Here is a 16,221-nt window from a genome sequence, read left to right on the forward strand (position 1 = left end):
CCACTCCCTCTCTCTTTGTCTCTCTCTCGCTCACTTTCTCAATTTCAGTTCAATTGAATGTGCTTTATTGGCAGGAAATACACATAGTATATATTGCCAAGCAAACATGAAACATAAGTGGTAATAATAGTGTAAACAATTAAGAAGTGCTGCCAGGGTCACACATCCCCCTTCCTCTCCTAGGAGAACGGGGAGTTCCTCGTCATCAAGAAAATTCATGAAATCTGGGCAAACCTGTTCAATTGAAAAGTCTTCTCTTTCATTTCCACATGTTGTGAATGGAAAGTGTCCTCTCTTTGGGGAGCCAGGTCTGCCTGTGCCGACCGTTTTCTATGGCCCAAACTGCGCTCACTGAGCCTGCACATTGCCAGTATTTTCCCAAGCTTGTATTATTTAGGGTTGTGGTTAGGTAATGTGTAATCCATAATAAATGTATTATCTTTTAGGGCAGACAACCATTAGGTTTACTTGTATTTGATTGTTCCAGTAGTTGATATAATTTTTTATGCTGTGGATATAATTTAGTTTACTCTAATTTCCTGTCTTTTGGTGGAGTTGACAGCCAAGTTGAAACTTCCTGATTAACTTATTATTAGGCCTATAAAAGAAAGTATAATTTGTGCAATGTTCTTTTGGGTTTGATCCTAAATTAAATCAGTATTTATTCCCTGAGTTCTGGAAAATCATAATTCTCATCCTTTTACATGTACTACCAGGGCCCAGGTTGGACAGTATTGCTCTAGCAGATCCATGTTCTGCTGTAGTTCTTATTTTGTAGGCGACAGCAGAAGCAGGTTATCAGCATAGTGCAGCAGCTGAATTTCTTTATTGTGTTGAGTGAGACCAGGGGCTGCAGATTATTCCAGTATTGTGGCCAGTTAATTGATGTAAATGTAAGTAGGGTTTGAGGTGGCATCCTATCTCACCCCACTGCCTCAAAGTATGTTTCTGTCTCTAACAGGCTGTGTTAGAGCTTGGACAGTGCAGTTATGGGCAGTGCGTAACTGTGTGTGTTTGTTACAGGTCAGACAGTGCAGATATGGGCAGTGTGTAACTGTATGTGTTTGTTACTGGTGGGACAGTGTGTGTATGTGTTTGTTACTGGTTGGACAGTGCAGATATGGGCAGTGTGTAACTGTATGTGTTTGTTACTGGTTGGACAGTGTGTGTATGTGTTTGTTACTGGTTGGACAGTGTGTGTATGTGTTTGTTACTGGTTGGACAGTGTGTGTATGTGTTTGTTACAGGTCCGACAGTGCAGATATGGAGGTGCTCTCGGTGCCCCTGGGAGACAGTGTGGCCAGCACCAGGAGAGGAAGCTCAGAATCGGCAGGTGAAGGTGGGTCATACGTCTCTCTCTCCTTGCTTAAACCTCTGCATTGAAACGGGGGCTTTGTAATGTGGAGGTAAGGGGATGTGTGTAGTGTGGAGGTCAGGGGATGTGTGTAAGGGGATGTATGTAGTGTGGAGGTTAGGGGATGTGTGTAAGGGGATGTGTGTAGTGTGGAGGTAAGGGGATGAGTGTAGTGTGGAGGTTAGGGGATGTGTGTAGTGTGGAGGTTAGGGGATGTGTGTAGTGTGGAGATTAGGGGATGTGTGTAAGGGGATGTGTGTAGTGTGGAGGTTAGGGGATGTGTGTAGTGTGGAGGTTAGGGGATGTGTGTAGTGTGGAGGTTAGGGGATGTGTGTAAGGGGATGTGTGTAATGTGGAGGTAAGGGGATGTGTGTAATGTGGAGGTTAGGGGATGTGTGTAGTGTGGAGGTTAGGGGATGTGTGTAGTGTGGAGGTTAGGGGATGTGTGTAAGAGGATGTGTGTAGTGTGGAGGTTAGGGGATGTGTGTAATGTGGAGGTTAGGGGATGTGTGTAGTGTGGAGGTTAGGGGATGTGTGTAAGAGGATGTGTGTAGTGTGGAGGTTAGGGGATGTGTGTAATGTGGAGGTTAGGGGATGTGTGTAGTGTGGAGGTTAGGGGATGTGTGTAAGAGGATGTGTGTAGTGTGGAGGTTAGGGGATGTGTGTAGTGTGGAGGTTAGGGGATGTGTGTAGTGTGGAGGTTAGGGGATGTGTGTAGTGTGGAGGTAAGGGGATGTGTGTAGTGTGGCTGTGGTTGAGGTGTCCCCTCTCCTCTCTCAGGGTCCCCGGCCTTCGCGAGGCCAGAGCAGGTGTGGCCTAAGGGGGACCACTACCTGTGGGCGTACCCCTGGTTCCACGGGCCCATCTCACGGGTGAAGGCAGCGCTCCTGGTCCAGTCCTCAGGCTCTGAGGGCCACGGCGTCTTCCTGGTGCGGCAGAGTGAGACTCGCAGGGGGGACTACGTCCTGACCTTCAACTTCCAGGGCAAGGCCAAGGTACGGCCCACAAACACACCTCCCACAACAACCCCACGCGTCCTCACCTTCAACTTCCAGGGCACCCCGATACGGCCCACCTGCACACCTCGATATGCCCCAAAAACACGGCTGGACATGCCCCTCAAATACGTAAAGGCTCAAAGTAGTCAAAGCAGTCATTTTGATTGGTTGAAAAGGTACGAGGTCGAGAGTGCTATATAGCATTCATGGGATTGTACGGTAGTTACGCTTGAGCGCCACATGGCACCGAAAGGGGTAACACGCACCAACATTCCCACAAACACCTTCTCCGAACTGAGTTGCCCATTTTTCCCTCTTTCGATCGGGAAATGAAACGCTGTATCATTGGGGACAATGTGTGTGAATACGCTTCAGTGAATTGTGAGTGTTCCCCCCCCGCCCCCTGCAGCACCTGCGGCTCTCGCTGACGGAGTGGGGCCAGTGTCGGGTGCAGCACCTCCGCTTCTCCTCCGTCATGGACATGCTGAGCCACTTCCGCCTGTCGCCCATCCCGCTGGAGTGCGGGGCCGCCTGCGATGTCAGGCTGTCCAGCTACGTGGTGGCCGGCCCCGCCGCCCCGGGTGAGTCGCCCCGACACACCGCACGGGCGGTCACGACGCCCCAATGGCCGTTAGACTTCGCCCACATACTCAAAGCGTACGGATCTTCTCCTGTTTGCTAACACTCGGCAGCGTGTTGAAGCTTTTTTTCTGTTTCGCCGCGATCCTTAGCCAACGTTAGGCCAACATAAATGGCTGCGGAGAAGTGTAGCGCCAAGAGAACAAAAGTTGACAATCATTTTGGCCGTTATAATACCCTTTAATCAAATTCTTGTCTCTTAAAAAATTTTCCCAGGTACGCAGATAATCTGCTAGCTAGCATTGTTAGACCTAAGTCACATCCATTTGTATTGAGAAGGCGTTGCTGGTGAACTAAACTGAATGCAATCATTCAGTAGTATCTATTTGCTGCAAACACATTTCACCGCGAAAGCTAGCCGTCTTGAACACACATCAGGTGGGTCCCCTGACCCCCTCTCCATTCTTTCCTTCAGATCAGCTCGAGTTTATCCTCTCTGTGGTGCTACGGGCAGGAGCTTTTGTGTTGTTACCGGTCAGCTGTGTTTGTAGTGCTGCTCAGACTACATGCTAACACAGCTGAAGGCTTCTTCTGTCCCAGTTAGGGAGCAGGGGTTAAGCTCCAGTGTACAGGGTGGTCTGTCAGGCCTGCAGGTGCTTTGGAGAAAGGAAGTCACTGTGGGGATAGCCACAGTGAGGGATTATGGGATAGTGGTTAGAGTGAGGGATTATGAGATAGTGGTCAGAGTGAAGGATTGTGGGATAGATAGAGGCTCAGAAGGAGGTCTGTGACTGCACACAGGCACACAGGACCTGGCCAGTTCTGTTTTTCTCTGGGTGGTGGTTAAGAAGACTTCTGAGAACTCTGAGCGAACTGAAAAGAGGAAACGCATATGCACACACATGCACAGACACACCACACACACACAGACTGACTACACAGACACACCACACACACACACACACACACAGACTGACTACACAGACACACCACACACACACACACACACAGACTGACTACACAGACACACCACACACACACACAGACTGACTGAACGCACACGCACACACACACTCAGACTGACTACACACACACACACACCGAAAACACACACACCACACACCCACTCACACACACCATACACACACTATACACACACATACCGACTACACACACACACTATACATGCACACACTAACTCTAAGCCTAACCGAAACCCTAACCCTATTTCAACCCTAAACCATAACCTTATCCTTAACCCTGACCCTGACATGGTGAAATAAATTCATAGAAATGTGCTTTGAAGAAATGTATGATGAAAAAAAAAAGAATTATTTGGAAAAAGGAAAAATACATAAGTACATACAACAACTTGTCATCGTGGAGACACATTTATTTATTTACTTTTAATTTTCAATCTTTTTTTTAAAACGGCAGACTAAGACTATAGTCTGCAAAGTGAAGAAATGCTAAAAAAAGAAGAAATGTTATGTCTTAATTTTATTGAAAAATGTGGTTGCATTGAAAACAAGAAGAGCATAAGACAATAGCCTTTTGTCCAAAAAAGTAAATAATAAAAATATTTTATTTAAATATTTTGGATAGATAATGTTAGTTTTACATGGATAGTTGGAGTTTGAAGAAATTTTTATGAAAAATGTGTTTTCATGGAAAACAGCTAAATACAGTTGTGCTCATAAGTTTACATACCCTGGCAGATTTTGAGATTTTTTGGCCATTTTTCAGAGAATATGAATGATAATACAAAAGCTTTTCTTTCACTCATGGTTGGTGGTTGGGTGAAGCCATTTATTATCAAACAGTTGTGTTTGCTCTTTTTAATCATAATGACAACAGAAACTATCCAAATGACCCTGAAGTTATGTTTTAATTTTATGGATAGGAAATCATCTCAGTTTTACAGCACAGTGAAATAAATTAATCACAAAGGGGTTTGAAGAAATATGTGATGAAGAATCTGTTTCCTTGGAAAACGGCAAACTACATAAGACTGTATAAGACTGTATAGTCTTATGTCCGAAAAGTGAAAAAAAATGCTTGAAACATTTTAAATGTCATTTAAAAAACAGTAAAACACATTAGACTATGTCCAAAAAGTGAAAAAATGCTAAAAATAAAATAAAATAATTGATTCTGATAAATAGGAAGTCATGTTACCTTAACCACTATAAAATAAATTAATACAAATGTGTTTGTTTGAAGAAGTATGTGATGAAAAGGTGCTTCAGGAGAAAATAGCAAAATACATGAGACTTCTGTTTTATGTCTGAAAAGTGGTCAGTGAGGGATCAGGAGATAGTGGTCAGAGTAAAGGATTATGAGATAGTGGTCAGAGTGAAGGATTGTGGGATAGATAGGAGCACAGAAGGAGGTCTGTGACTGCACACAGGCACACAGGACCTGGCTAGTTCTGTTTTTGTCTGGGTGGTGGTTAAGAAGACTTCTGAGAACTCTAAGCAAACCGATTAGAGGAAACGCATATGTAAACTACATAAGCCTATAGTTTGAAAAAGTGAAAGAAATGCTCAAAACATTTTAAACCTCCAAAAAGTGAAAAAATGCTAACAAAAAAAGTTACATCCTTTTCTATTCTGATGAATAGGAAGTCATGTTACCTTAACCACTGTAAAATATATTAATAGAAATGTGTGATGAAAAGGTGCTTCAGGAGAAAATAACAAAATACATGAGACTTCTGTCTGAAAGTGAAAACAATGCCAAATTAAAAAACATTATGTAAATTAATTAAAATTATTCAGAATGATTGGAAATAGTGTACTTTAACAACCACAATAAAATAAATGAATATAATCCTTAATATAACTCTAGTTCTTTTCCTAACCTTAGCTATAATTTTAACCTAATATACGCTCAGTGAGCACTTTAATAGGTATTTTCTAGACTTTTACGACTGTAGCCTATCCACTTAGAGTTATGATGCGTTGTATTCAGAGATGCTCTTCTGCATACCACTGTTGTATTGTGTGGTTATTTGCATCACTGTCACCTTCCTGTCAGCTTTGACCAGTCTGGCCCTTCTCCTCTGATGTCTCTCATTAGCAAGGCATTTCTGTCTGCAGAACTGCTGTTCACTGGATTTTTTTTGTGTTTTTTTGCATCATTCTTTGCAAACTCAAGAGGCTATCGTGTGTGAAAATCCCAGGAGATCAGTACTTTCTGAGATACTCAAACTACCCTGTCTGCCACTAACAATCATTCCATAGTCAAAATCATGTAGCGCACATTTATTCCCCATTCTGGTGGTTGATGTTAACATTAACTGAAGTGCCTGACCCATATCTACATGATTGTATGCATTGCACTTCTGCCACACAATTGGCTGATTAGATAATTGCAACAATAAGTAGGTGTAGTAAAGTCAAAATGTTCCTAATAAAGTGCTCGGTGAGTGCATCATATTTCTAGCCATCTGTGAGAGAAATACAAGGAAATGCACTGTAAGTGTTTGTTTCATAAATGATGTTCCATACAGAGAGATGTCTAAACATATGTGATGTCTTGTTTTCACAAGACAAACCAAACCTTACCAAAGACAGAAAAAATGAAGATGTCAATATGTCTGTCGTCTTCTGAAGATCATTAAACATCCCATGATGCTCTTAGGTTGGGGTGGTGATCTCGGTGTTCCTTAGGCTTAGTGATTGGTCAGTAAAAGGCAGCAGATGATGTAATTAGTTGTGTTCAGCCTGTGATGTGATGATTGGTCAGTGGAAGGCAGTGGGTTCTGTGATTGGTTAGTGGAAGGCAGTAGGTGATTGTGATTGGTTGGTTGTGTTCAGCCTGTGATGTGATTGGCCGATGGCAGTCAGTGGGTGATTGTGATTGGTTGTTTCCCTGCAGGTCAGAGTGTGACTGGCTCAGTGGTTCTGGTGCCCTTCTCTCTGCACCGCTGGAGTTCGGAGCCCAGCCTGGCCCACAGCAGCCCATCCAACTGCCCCCGCCTGCGCCCCCCTGACACCCTGCCGCCCCCAGGGCAGCTGTTCCAGCGGAGCTCCCCGCTGACCCCCCAGCGCCCCCACCTGGAGACCCTGCGCCGCAGCGAGTCGGACCGCCGGCCGTTACAGCGACACTCCACCCCCCACCCTCCCCCGCTCCCCCAGCGAGACTCAGACTATGAGCTCGAACCGCCCGACAGGGGGCGCAAGAGAGCCATCGACAACCAGTACATGCTCCTCTGAACCCGAGGAGCAGGAGTACCAGGCCTTACTGACCCAAAGACTGCGACTCAGAGACCTGCACCTCTGAGTCTCCCACATGAATGTATCGCTATTATCACCATCAATATTATTATTATTATTATTATTATTATTATTGTTCATATAAAAAAAGAAGATGACAACATCATTCTATGGGATGTGGCTATTTGGGAGATGAAGGAATGGCACTGGCGAAGGGCGATTCTCCAGGCGTGGTTCTCCTCAGGCTGGGGGTGGACACTCCCTTATGTTCCAGGGCCGTGGAGGTGCAAGGCTCCGTCTCCTCTTTCCGAAAACGTGTGCCTTGTCGTGCACCTGAAGGGAGGGAGCAGGAAGTGATCGTTGGGGGTGAAGAAGAAAGTGGTCTCCCTCCGTAGGATAGCAGTTAAATAGCTACAGAATAATATAAATATATAAAATATAATAATAATAAATGTTAGAACGCCATATTCATAAAGCATTAGCCCCATCTGAATTTCCCACGGGGTTTTCCCTAAACAGGGCAGGAAGCAAAAAATAAAAAAATAAAAAAATGAAATGGACAGGTAAAATGGGTAACATCACTTAATGTGACACCTTGGCTTTCTGGAGACACAGTTTGCCTAGTTTCAGAAGTTTTTAAAATACCTGTTTTTAAACGGCTACTGGTGGCCATTTTGGGTAAATTGAATAATCTTTATTACATTATCTTACATTATCTTTTGATACTGACCTACTCAGTAGTATTTTTATATATAAAACATTATACATGTTTAATATGTATTTGGATACACAGTTTTAATACATCTTTATTATAAAATGTGTCACTTTGCCCAAAATGACTGCAACAGCTTTCAGAGAAAATGGTTGGGTAATTAAAATGTAATTAATGTTTTATGAAGAATCCCTGTATGCAGAGATGCATTAACACAATAGTTAATTTAAGCTACTCGTGTTTGGGGGGTGTTTTTTTTTCTTTCTTTAATGTGTTGCTCAACTTTGCTCCATTTTGATTTCTGTCGTCACCCTGTTGGGTGCCAACACACCCTCTCTCTCTGTTGCCACTTTAACACTAACTGTCCTTCTTCCCCAAATAACAGAGGCCTGGTTTAGGATTCTCTTTAGATTTTTTTTTCTTTCTTTTTTTTCTTATCACGGCAGGTTTCCTGTTTTTTTTTTAGAAACGCACACAAGCATGTACGTCTGTTTCCCTGCAGGAGGAAGTCCACCTCACTCAAACGCCACGATAACCTTCTACCGACAGCGCAAGAAATAAAAAATGGATTTTAAACAGATTTTAGATGGCGACCAGAAATAATATTTAGCCGAATTCCTGAATGGGAAATTTGTACATCAGTTTAAAAAAAGGTAGTCTAGTTTATAACTTAAGGGATGAAAACTATTCAAATAAAGTGGCTATTAAGAGGCAAACACTCTCGCGATTTCCACCAGCTCACTTATTGTGCTGTCGAGGATCAAAGTGAACTTTCTTTTCCGTATTTAGGCTGAACGGAAGTGACGTGGTCTTTCTCAGGGTTATCCTCCGACTTTGGAACGGCTGCAGAATTCCAAAAAAGAAAATGGCGACAGTCCGTGCAGAAATAAAACCACTGCGTCAGAAACAGATGCGCAATACTTTCCCCATATTTCCCCAAGATAACCCCTTTGCTTCAGTGAATAATTTGGCGCATTTTTAAAAGCGTTGCAAAACTGTATGTGTGTGTTACTACCTCGTGTGCAGCGTTCCCCTTGGTTTGGGATGGTGGCGACATTTGGTCAGGGGACAAACAGACTCAACTCACTCTTCATCTGATAGTCATCGTAATAGTAGATAATCCAAAATGGTGGAAAACATGTTCCTGTGCACACATCACACATTCCTGTGGACAGAGCATTTAAAAAAAAGACCTCCCCCTTAACAACCAAAAATGACTTTCGTGCATAGTTATGATTATTCCTGTACACATGCCATGAAATAAGTTACACACACATAATGTTGAGGTAGTTTCTCTTTGAGAATCTGCGCATGTGGGTTTAAACTTTTGTATGTCCATAAGTGTCCATGTCCCCAGACGTTAGGGTTTGTAAAATAACAGCAGAGCCGCCAATCTGCAGATCTACTCAGGGCTGAACCAGTACTATCACTTCTCCCGCAGAGACACACCCACAGGAACACCCCCAATGTCGACAGACACGCCCACTCCCCGGACACACACCGGGCCCATCCCAGTGGCTTATTTTTCTCCTCTTTTTTCTTTTCCTTGCTCCTCTCTGGTTACTCGATCGAGGTCCGCCATCTTGAAGGACATTCCAACCTGGTACTTCTAGGAGGGGCTAGGAGTGGAAGTTAGGAACTCCCAAAACTTTCCTTTAAGCAAGGGAACGTCAGCACATCTTTCGTGGAATGCGTGACATAAATCACGTGACATGAAGGGTCCACCCCTCCTCATGCGCCACGTCTCTAACTGACTGTGGCTTTGAACTGACGTTTGAAGGGGCGAGGACGTTCCATTTGCCTAAATTACGTCCTCGATTCCGTCTTTACCTCCTTTACGCTCTTCCTTTTCTGCCTCCCCCAACGGGTGGAGCGAGGAGCAGGAAAAGGAGGCGAAGGAAGATGAGGAGGAGAAAAAGAAGTGATTGGAAGGAGCCCACACACTCTCCAGAAACACACCCTCATTCTTTCCCAAAGTTGCTCAAATCAGCACAATGAATGTAGGCCTTCTTGTATGTTATATTAGCATTAAGAGCACTGTAACTCTCTCTCCACTCCAACCCAATCAGCTTGTCCTGTTTCTACAAAAAAAAAACCCTAATGCATTATTGTCTGATAAAATAACATTTGTTCTGATTAAATGGCTAGAATATGCATATGAATTAAATTATAGTAACTGTATATTTGAACCTTTTTTAAATAAAGCTAACAGTAAAACTTTATTGTATGATATGCACTGCATTCTGTTCTGCAACCCCGTATATAACCCCGTTTGGTCTGATTTTTGATCAGACCAAATGGCTGGTCGTCCTGACAGACTGTGCGTGTGTGTGTGTGTGTGTGTGTGAGAGAGAGATGCATGTGTAAGCGTGCATGTGTGTAATGTGTCCGAGTGTGTGTTTGGGTGAGAGTATGCAGGTCTGAGAGAGCGAGTGGGCATGTTTGTTTGTGTGTGTTTGCATTAGTTTGTGTGCATGTCTGTGAGATTGTGCGTGTTCGTGTGTGCATGAGATGGTATGTGTGTGTGTGTGTGTGTGTAAGCATGCTCTCACTTGTTTAGCGTTGTGTGCAAGTCTGTCAGATTGTGCATGTTTGCATGTGTGTGTGTGTGTGTGTGTGTGTGTGAGAAAGTGTATGATCGCGCGTAAGTGTGCGCTCCTGTGCGTTTGCTTGTGTGCATGTCTGCGTGTTTGTGTGCGTCAGTGAGTGCATACATGTGTGTGTGACTAAAACTGTGGTCAAGAGTCATACTTCAAAGATGTGCAGATCAAGGCCTGGTGACTGCAGCGAAAAGAATGCAGGTCTTTCCGACACATCAGAGCTACTGCCCACATAAAAGGCCAATTATGACTTTTCACACTTTTCACACAATTCTCATCACAGAAAAGCCGTTTCAGTGCTGAGCTCCGTTTCGCTGAACTTCCTGTGTCAGTTATTAACGGCGGTCCTGAAACGCATGCGAGATTCACGCACTCATTCAACTTTTGGGGAAAAGGCCGTGGGTCCCACGTGTTTCAAGTTTCACAGTGCCCCCTTGTGGTGACTCTACTGAAGTTCAGAACACAAGCTTTTGTTGCCGTCCATTCAGCATTGGAGATTAAAGACAAGCTGAAACTGAATTTATATGAAGTATACACAAGAGAGTCGGATCTTTCGGGGGGAGTTTTTGCAGGGCGGGGAGTCAATTTCACTGACGTGAAACAAAGGGGACGTCAAATGAGAATGCCTGCTGTTCTGTGAAATGGATAGTCGATGGAGGGGAACAGAAAATTGACAGACATTTGATTGACACACACTGGTACACGATGACGTGAAATCAATTCAAACGGTTTTCGACGAAGCGAACAGAAAAGTGCCGTTTCAGCCCATCTTTAACATGCTGAATCTGAGAGAAACTAAAAAAAATTAAAAAAAAATTAAAAAAACTCTTAAACAACTGCAGCCAGCCTGCAAGGGTATAGGAGGTGATGTTGGGCCGCTATAAAAGAGGGAACACCCAGTCTGGGTGGCTGACCCGGTGAAATACTGCGTCGTTTGCACTCATGAATGAAAAAGAGCCCCATTTCAAAGTGGCGTAAAATGGGTTCTTATTCCAAGTTAAATATTTTGCAACCTTTTCCATGACACTGGGTTGACCATTAAAACCTGGTCATTTGAGCTCGCAAGACAACATCCTTAATGACGGAAAATATATTAACCACAACACAACTGGTCTGTAGTAAAGCTTACATTTGAGAGTTAATGGTTCATTCAGTAGGAGAAGATGCGATGTCAGTGCTGGTGAAGTTGCAGACTGCTACTTGAAGCAGCCGCGAGGTGATAACAGGTCCCTCAGTCACCAAGACAACGAACAGGCAGTAAATACACACAGAGCAGAGCAGAAAAACCACACCAGGCAAATCATACAGTTTTTAAAACTTTTTTTAATGTTTTTAATTTTTTTTTCTCGTTTTTTAAATTATTTATATTATCTACAAAGTAAAAGTTTTTTTTTTTTAACTTAAAAGTTACATAACTGTCAGATGAGGCGGGGGGGCACCTCCACAGTCATGAATCATAAATAATCCATCTTTCTTTTTGCCAAACGGGTTAATTACAATGAGGTTGTTTTTTTTTTTTGTTCGTTCTTTCTTTCTTTCTTTTCTTTCCTTTCCTTCTCTTAGTTTGGAGTTGAGTTGGAGCGAGGCGTTCCCCCGACTCGAATGCGGGAGTAGCAGCAGATGAGCACAGCTGTTAATACGTTCTTTAGACTGGAAGAGTTTAATAACTTAGAAGGTGCACAGGACTCGGAGGGGGGGGTGGGGTGGGCGGGGCCGGTTTGGTGGGTTAATACCGTGCGACTCAGTGTGGGACGTCCCGTCTGCTATTAAAACTCTTTAGTTGAATGTTTCTCCACTGCACTTTGACCTGTTAGCATCATTCCTAATTACTGGGACAAGAAAGCACAACTGAGGGAGAGGACCTCTCCCTTTTCTCAGGGATCTGGAGGGAGGGGGGCGGGGGGGGGCTGGAAGAATTCGGCTCCTCTCTCCCGTGTCTCCTACAACTGCTGCTGGTGGTGGGGTTGCACTGGAGAGAGAGAGAGAGAGAGAGAGAGATTGGGGAAAATTAGCACCTGAAAACCACCATCATCAGGAGAGAAATATCCATCTCTGATTCCATATCTGCAGCGACAGTGCGGTTTGACTGTGTGATTAGAGTGGGGTAGGAGTGTGGCAGGAGTGCGGTAGGAGTGTGGTAGGAGTGTGGTAGGCGTGCGGTAGGCGTGCGGTAGGCGTGTGGTAGGCGTGCGGTAGGAGTGCGGTAGGCGTGCGGTAGGCGTGCGGTAGGAGTGTGGTAGGCGTGCGGTAGGAGTGTTGCAGGCGTGTGATTGGGGTGCAGTAGGGGTGTAGTGGGCGGGGCTCACCGGGGGGGTGGGCCATGTAGGAGAAGTGTGCAGAGGACACGGGGATGGGGGGGGGCAGGGCGCTCTGGGGGAGCCCCCCCTGGGGGCCCCCGGGGGGCTGCGTCGCCATCAGCATCATCGGGGGGTGGGTGGGCGTGGCATGATGGGAAGGAACCATCCCAGACTGCATATGGGCCTGAGAAAGAGTGACAGAGGAAGAGAAGAGAGAGAGAGAAGGGTAGAGAATTATCTTAAACCAAAAAAAAAAAAAATCACTCCACTAATGCCTGTACATTACTAGGACTTTATGCTTATTTCTTGTAACACACATAGACAGACACTCAGACAGACACTGCACACACACACACACACACAGTGGGGACTCACCTGTTGCACGTGAGCCATGTGGGAGGCTGTGTATCCGTGCTGGACCTGCTGGGGGTGGATATAGACCTGCTGGGCCGACGGGTAGCTGGTCTGAGGGGACTGCGGGTTGGGCCCCGGGGTCAGGGAGGGGGGGGTGGGGGCCAGGGCTGAGTACAGGGGCTGCTGAGGGGGCGTCCCCAGGTGCAGGGCCTGAGCAGCCTGGTGCTGAGCATGCTGCTCCGTGAGAGAGAGGGGGAAGAGTAAGCAGTCAGATAAATCTAATAAACACCCAATAAGGCGCTCACAGTGTATACACATGCTCCAGAGAGAGTTTATAACACTACTATATACACACACATACACACTCTCTCTCTCAGTTGGAGCACGAGAGTTAATAAAATGAGGATGCAAACACACACACACACACACACACACTCGTTGTAACACTCACCTGCACGGGGCTGGGTGCGGGGGGGTGGTTGCCGGTGTGTTGGCCCTGAGGCTGCTGTTGGCCGGTGGGCGTGGCGGAGGGCTGGGGGTGTTGGGGGTGGGGGTGCAGTGTGGCATTGGGGTGGGTGTACTGCTGTGGGATGGGCCCCGGTGATACTGCAAACACCACACGCCTGTTACACGCTACATACAACACACCAACGTTACACCTGGCAAACAGCACACTAATATTACAGGCTACATACAACATGCCCCGTTACACACTATATAGACCATGCTAACAAAGTTACACGCTACAAATAGCCGGCGAGTAACACACCCCGTTACAACACACTAACAGGTCCAGTTACACGCCATATACAACATACTAACATGCCCCATTATACACTAGATACAACAGGCTAATAGGCCCAGTTACAGTGCATCCGGAAAGTATTCACAGCGCTTCACTTTTTCCACATTTTATGTCATGTTACAGCCTTATTCCAAAATTGATTAAATTCTTTTTTTTCCCTCCAAATTCTACACACAATACCCCATAATGACAACGTGAAAAAAGGTTTTTTGAGATTTTTGCAAATTTATTAAAAATAAAAAACCAAGAAATCACATGTACATAAGTATTCACAGCCTTTGCCATGAAGCTCAAAATTGAGCTCAGGTGCATCCTGTTTCCACTGATCAACCTTGAGATGTTTCTACAGCTTAATTGGAGTCCACCTGTGGTAAATTCAGTTGATTGGACATGATTTGGAAAGGTCCCACAGTTGACAGTGCATGTCGGAGCACAAACCCAGCATGAAGTCAAAGGAATTGTCTGTAGACCTCCGAGACAGAATTGTCTCAAGGCACAAATCTGGGGAAGGGTACAGAAAAATTTCTGCTGCTTTGAAGGTCCCAATGAGCACAGTGGCCTCCATCATCCATAAATGGAAGAAGTTTGGAACCACCAGGACCAAGAACCCGATGGTCACTCAGTCAGAGCTCCAGCGTTCCTCTGTGGAGAGAGGAGAACCTTCCAGAAGGACAACCATCTCTGCAGAAATCCACCAATCAGGCCTGTGTGGTAGAGTGGCCAGACGGAAGCCACTCCTTAGTAAAAAGGCACATGGCAGCCCGCCTGGAGTTAGCCAAAAGGCACCTGAAGGTCTCTCAGACCATGAGAAACAAAATACTCTGGTCTGATGAGACAAAGATTGAACTCTTTGGCGTGAATGCCAGGCGTCATGTTTGGAGGAAACCAGGCACCGCTCATCACCTGGCCAATACCATCCCTACAGTGAAGCATGGTGGTGGCAGCATCATGCTGTGGGGATGTTTTTCAGCGGCAGGAACTGGGGGACTAGTCAGGATTGAGGGAAAGATGAATGCAGCAATGTACAGAGACATCCTGGATGAAAACCTGCTCCAGAGCGCTCTTGACCTCAGACTGGAGCGACGGTTCATCTTTCAGCAGGACAACGACCCTAAGCACACAGCCAAGACATCAAAGGAGTGGCTTCAGGACAACTCTGTGAATGTCCTCGAGTGGCCCAGCCAGAGCCCAGACTTGAATCCGATTGAACATCGCTGGAGAGATCTGAAAATGGCTGTGCACCAACGCTCCCCATCCAACCTGATGGAGCTTGAGAGGTGCTGCAAAGAGGAATGGGCGAAACTGCCCAAAGATAGGTGCGCCAAGCTTGTGGCATCATATTCAAAAAGACTTGAGGCTGCAATAGCTGCCAAAGGTGCATCAACAAAGTATTGAGCAAAGGCTGTGAATACTTATGTACATGTGATTTCTTAGTTTTTTATTTTTAATAAATTTGCTAAAATTTCAAAAAGACTTCTTTCATGTTGTCATTATGGGGTGTTGTGTGTAAAATTTGGAGAAAAAAAATGAATTTATTCCATTTTGGAATAAGGCTGTAACATAACAAAATGTGGGAAAAGTGAAGCGCTGTGAATACTTTCCGGATGCACTATATATGCTACATACAACACGCTAACAGGCCCAGTTACATACTTTTTACAACATGCTAACATTCCCAACTACACAATAACATATTTGCCCTTGTTTGCGCTGAGTATCTTCGTATTGCAATGTCTTTCATACCATAAAAGTAACCACCCAACAATAATAGAATACAAATCTACCTGCCTTTATCGTGGTAGTATAGTTTCATTTAACTGCTACAGTTATGATAACCCCCCAGTGTTCCCCACATGTTCACTGGCTAAAATACACAGATATCTGGTTTCACACCTCCCCTTGTATGTAAATACCACCTACGCTTTCACACACAATCCCCCCTTGAGGCTGGTTAAATTGGAAACCGTGTCTGCGGAGTCTGGGCTTGGGGAGGGGCTCTTACCATACATGGTGTGCGTCTGCTCGCCGTATTGGGTGGTAGATGATGATACCAAGCTGGGCTGGCCGTGGGTGGGCGGAGCCATCATCCTAGCCCCACCCTGCATCACAGGGCTGAAGACATGCTGGGCCTATCAGAGAGCAATGCTTAGAGTCACATGACGAGGGTTCATGGCATGGTGGTCATGGCCCATATGCAGAGGTGTGTTTGTGTGCGTGTGAGGGTGCACCTGGGACTGGTAGGGGGGCAGAGTGTGTCTGTGTTTGTGTGTGTGTGTGTACCTGGGACTGGTAGGGGGGCAGA

At 45.2% G+C, this 16,221-nt stretch overlaps 2 protein-coding genes across 15 annotated transcripts in view; one reads left to right on the top strand and one right to left on the bottom strand.

Annotated features, from left to right (window-relative positions):
* Positions 1 to 10,085, top strand: part of sh2b3 (SH2B adaptor protein 3) — a 53,557-nt gene extending 43,472 nt beyond the window's left edge. The window contains 4 exon segments of the mRNA XM_061259453.1: positions 1,248 to 1,339; positions 2,135 to 2,349; positions 2,762 to 2,926; positions 6,819 to 10,085. Of these exon segments, the coding sequence (XP_061115437.1) occupies positions 1,248 to 1,339; positions 2,135 to 2,349; positions 2,762 to 2,926; positions 6,819 to 7,151 (805 nt within the window). The 3' untranslated portion in view covers positions 7,152 to 10,085.
* A 1,683-nt stretch (positions 10,086 to 11,768) lies between these two features.
* atxn2 (ataxin 2) overlaps positions 11,769 to 16,221 on the bottom strand; it is a 36,873-nt gene continuing 32,420 nt past the window's right edge. For 11 of the 14 annotated variants that reach the window (XM_061260074.1, XM_061260080.1, XM_061260073.1 and 8 more), the window contains 5 exons: positions 15,922 to 16,048; positions 13,566 to 13,747; positions 13,136 to 13,348; positions 12,770 to 12,944; positions 11,769 to 12,432 (listed from right to left, as the gene is read on the bottom strand). In XM_061260074.1, the coding sequence (XP_061116058.1) occupies positions 12,404 to 12,432; positions 12,770 to 12,944; positions 13,136 to 13,348; positions 13,566 to 13,747; positions 15,922 to 16,048 (726 nt within the window). In that variant the 3' untranslated portion in view covers positions 11,769 to 12,403. The remainder of the gene's footprint in view (positions 12,433 to 12,769; positions 12,945 to 13,135; positions 13,349 to 13,565; positions 13,748 to 15,921; positions 16,049 to 16,221) is intronic. The other 3 variants (XM_061260084.1, XM_061260079.1, XM_061260083.1) reach the window with 1 other exon arrangement.

Source organism: Conger conger, chromosome 11, assembly GCF_963514075.1.
Source record: "Conger conger chromosome 11, fConCon1.1, whole genome shotgun sequence".
NCBI classification, from domain to species: domain Eukaryota; kingdom Metazoa; phylum Chordata; class Actinopteri; order Anguilliformes; family Congridae; genus Conger; species Conger conger.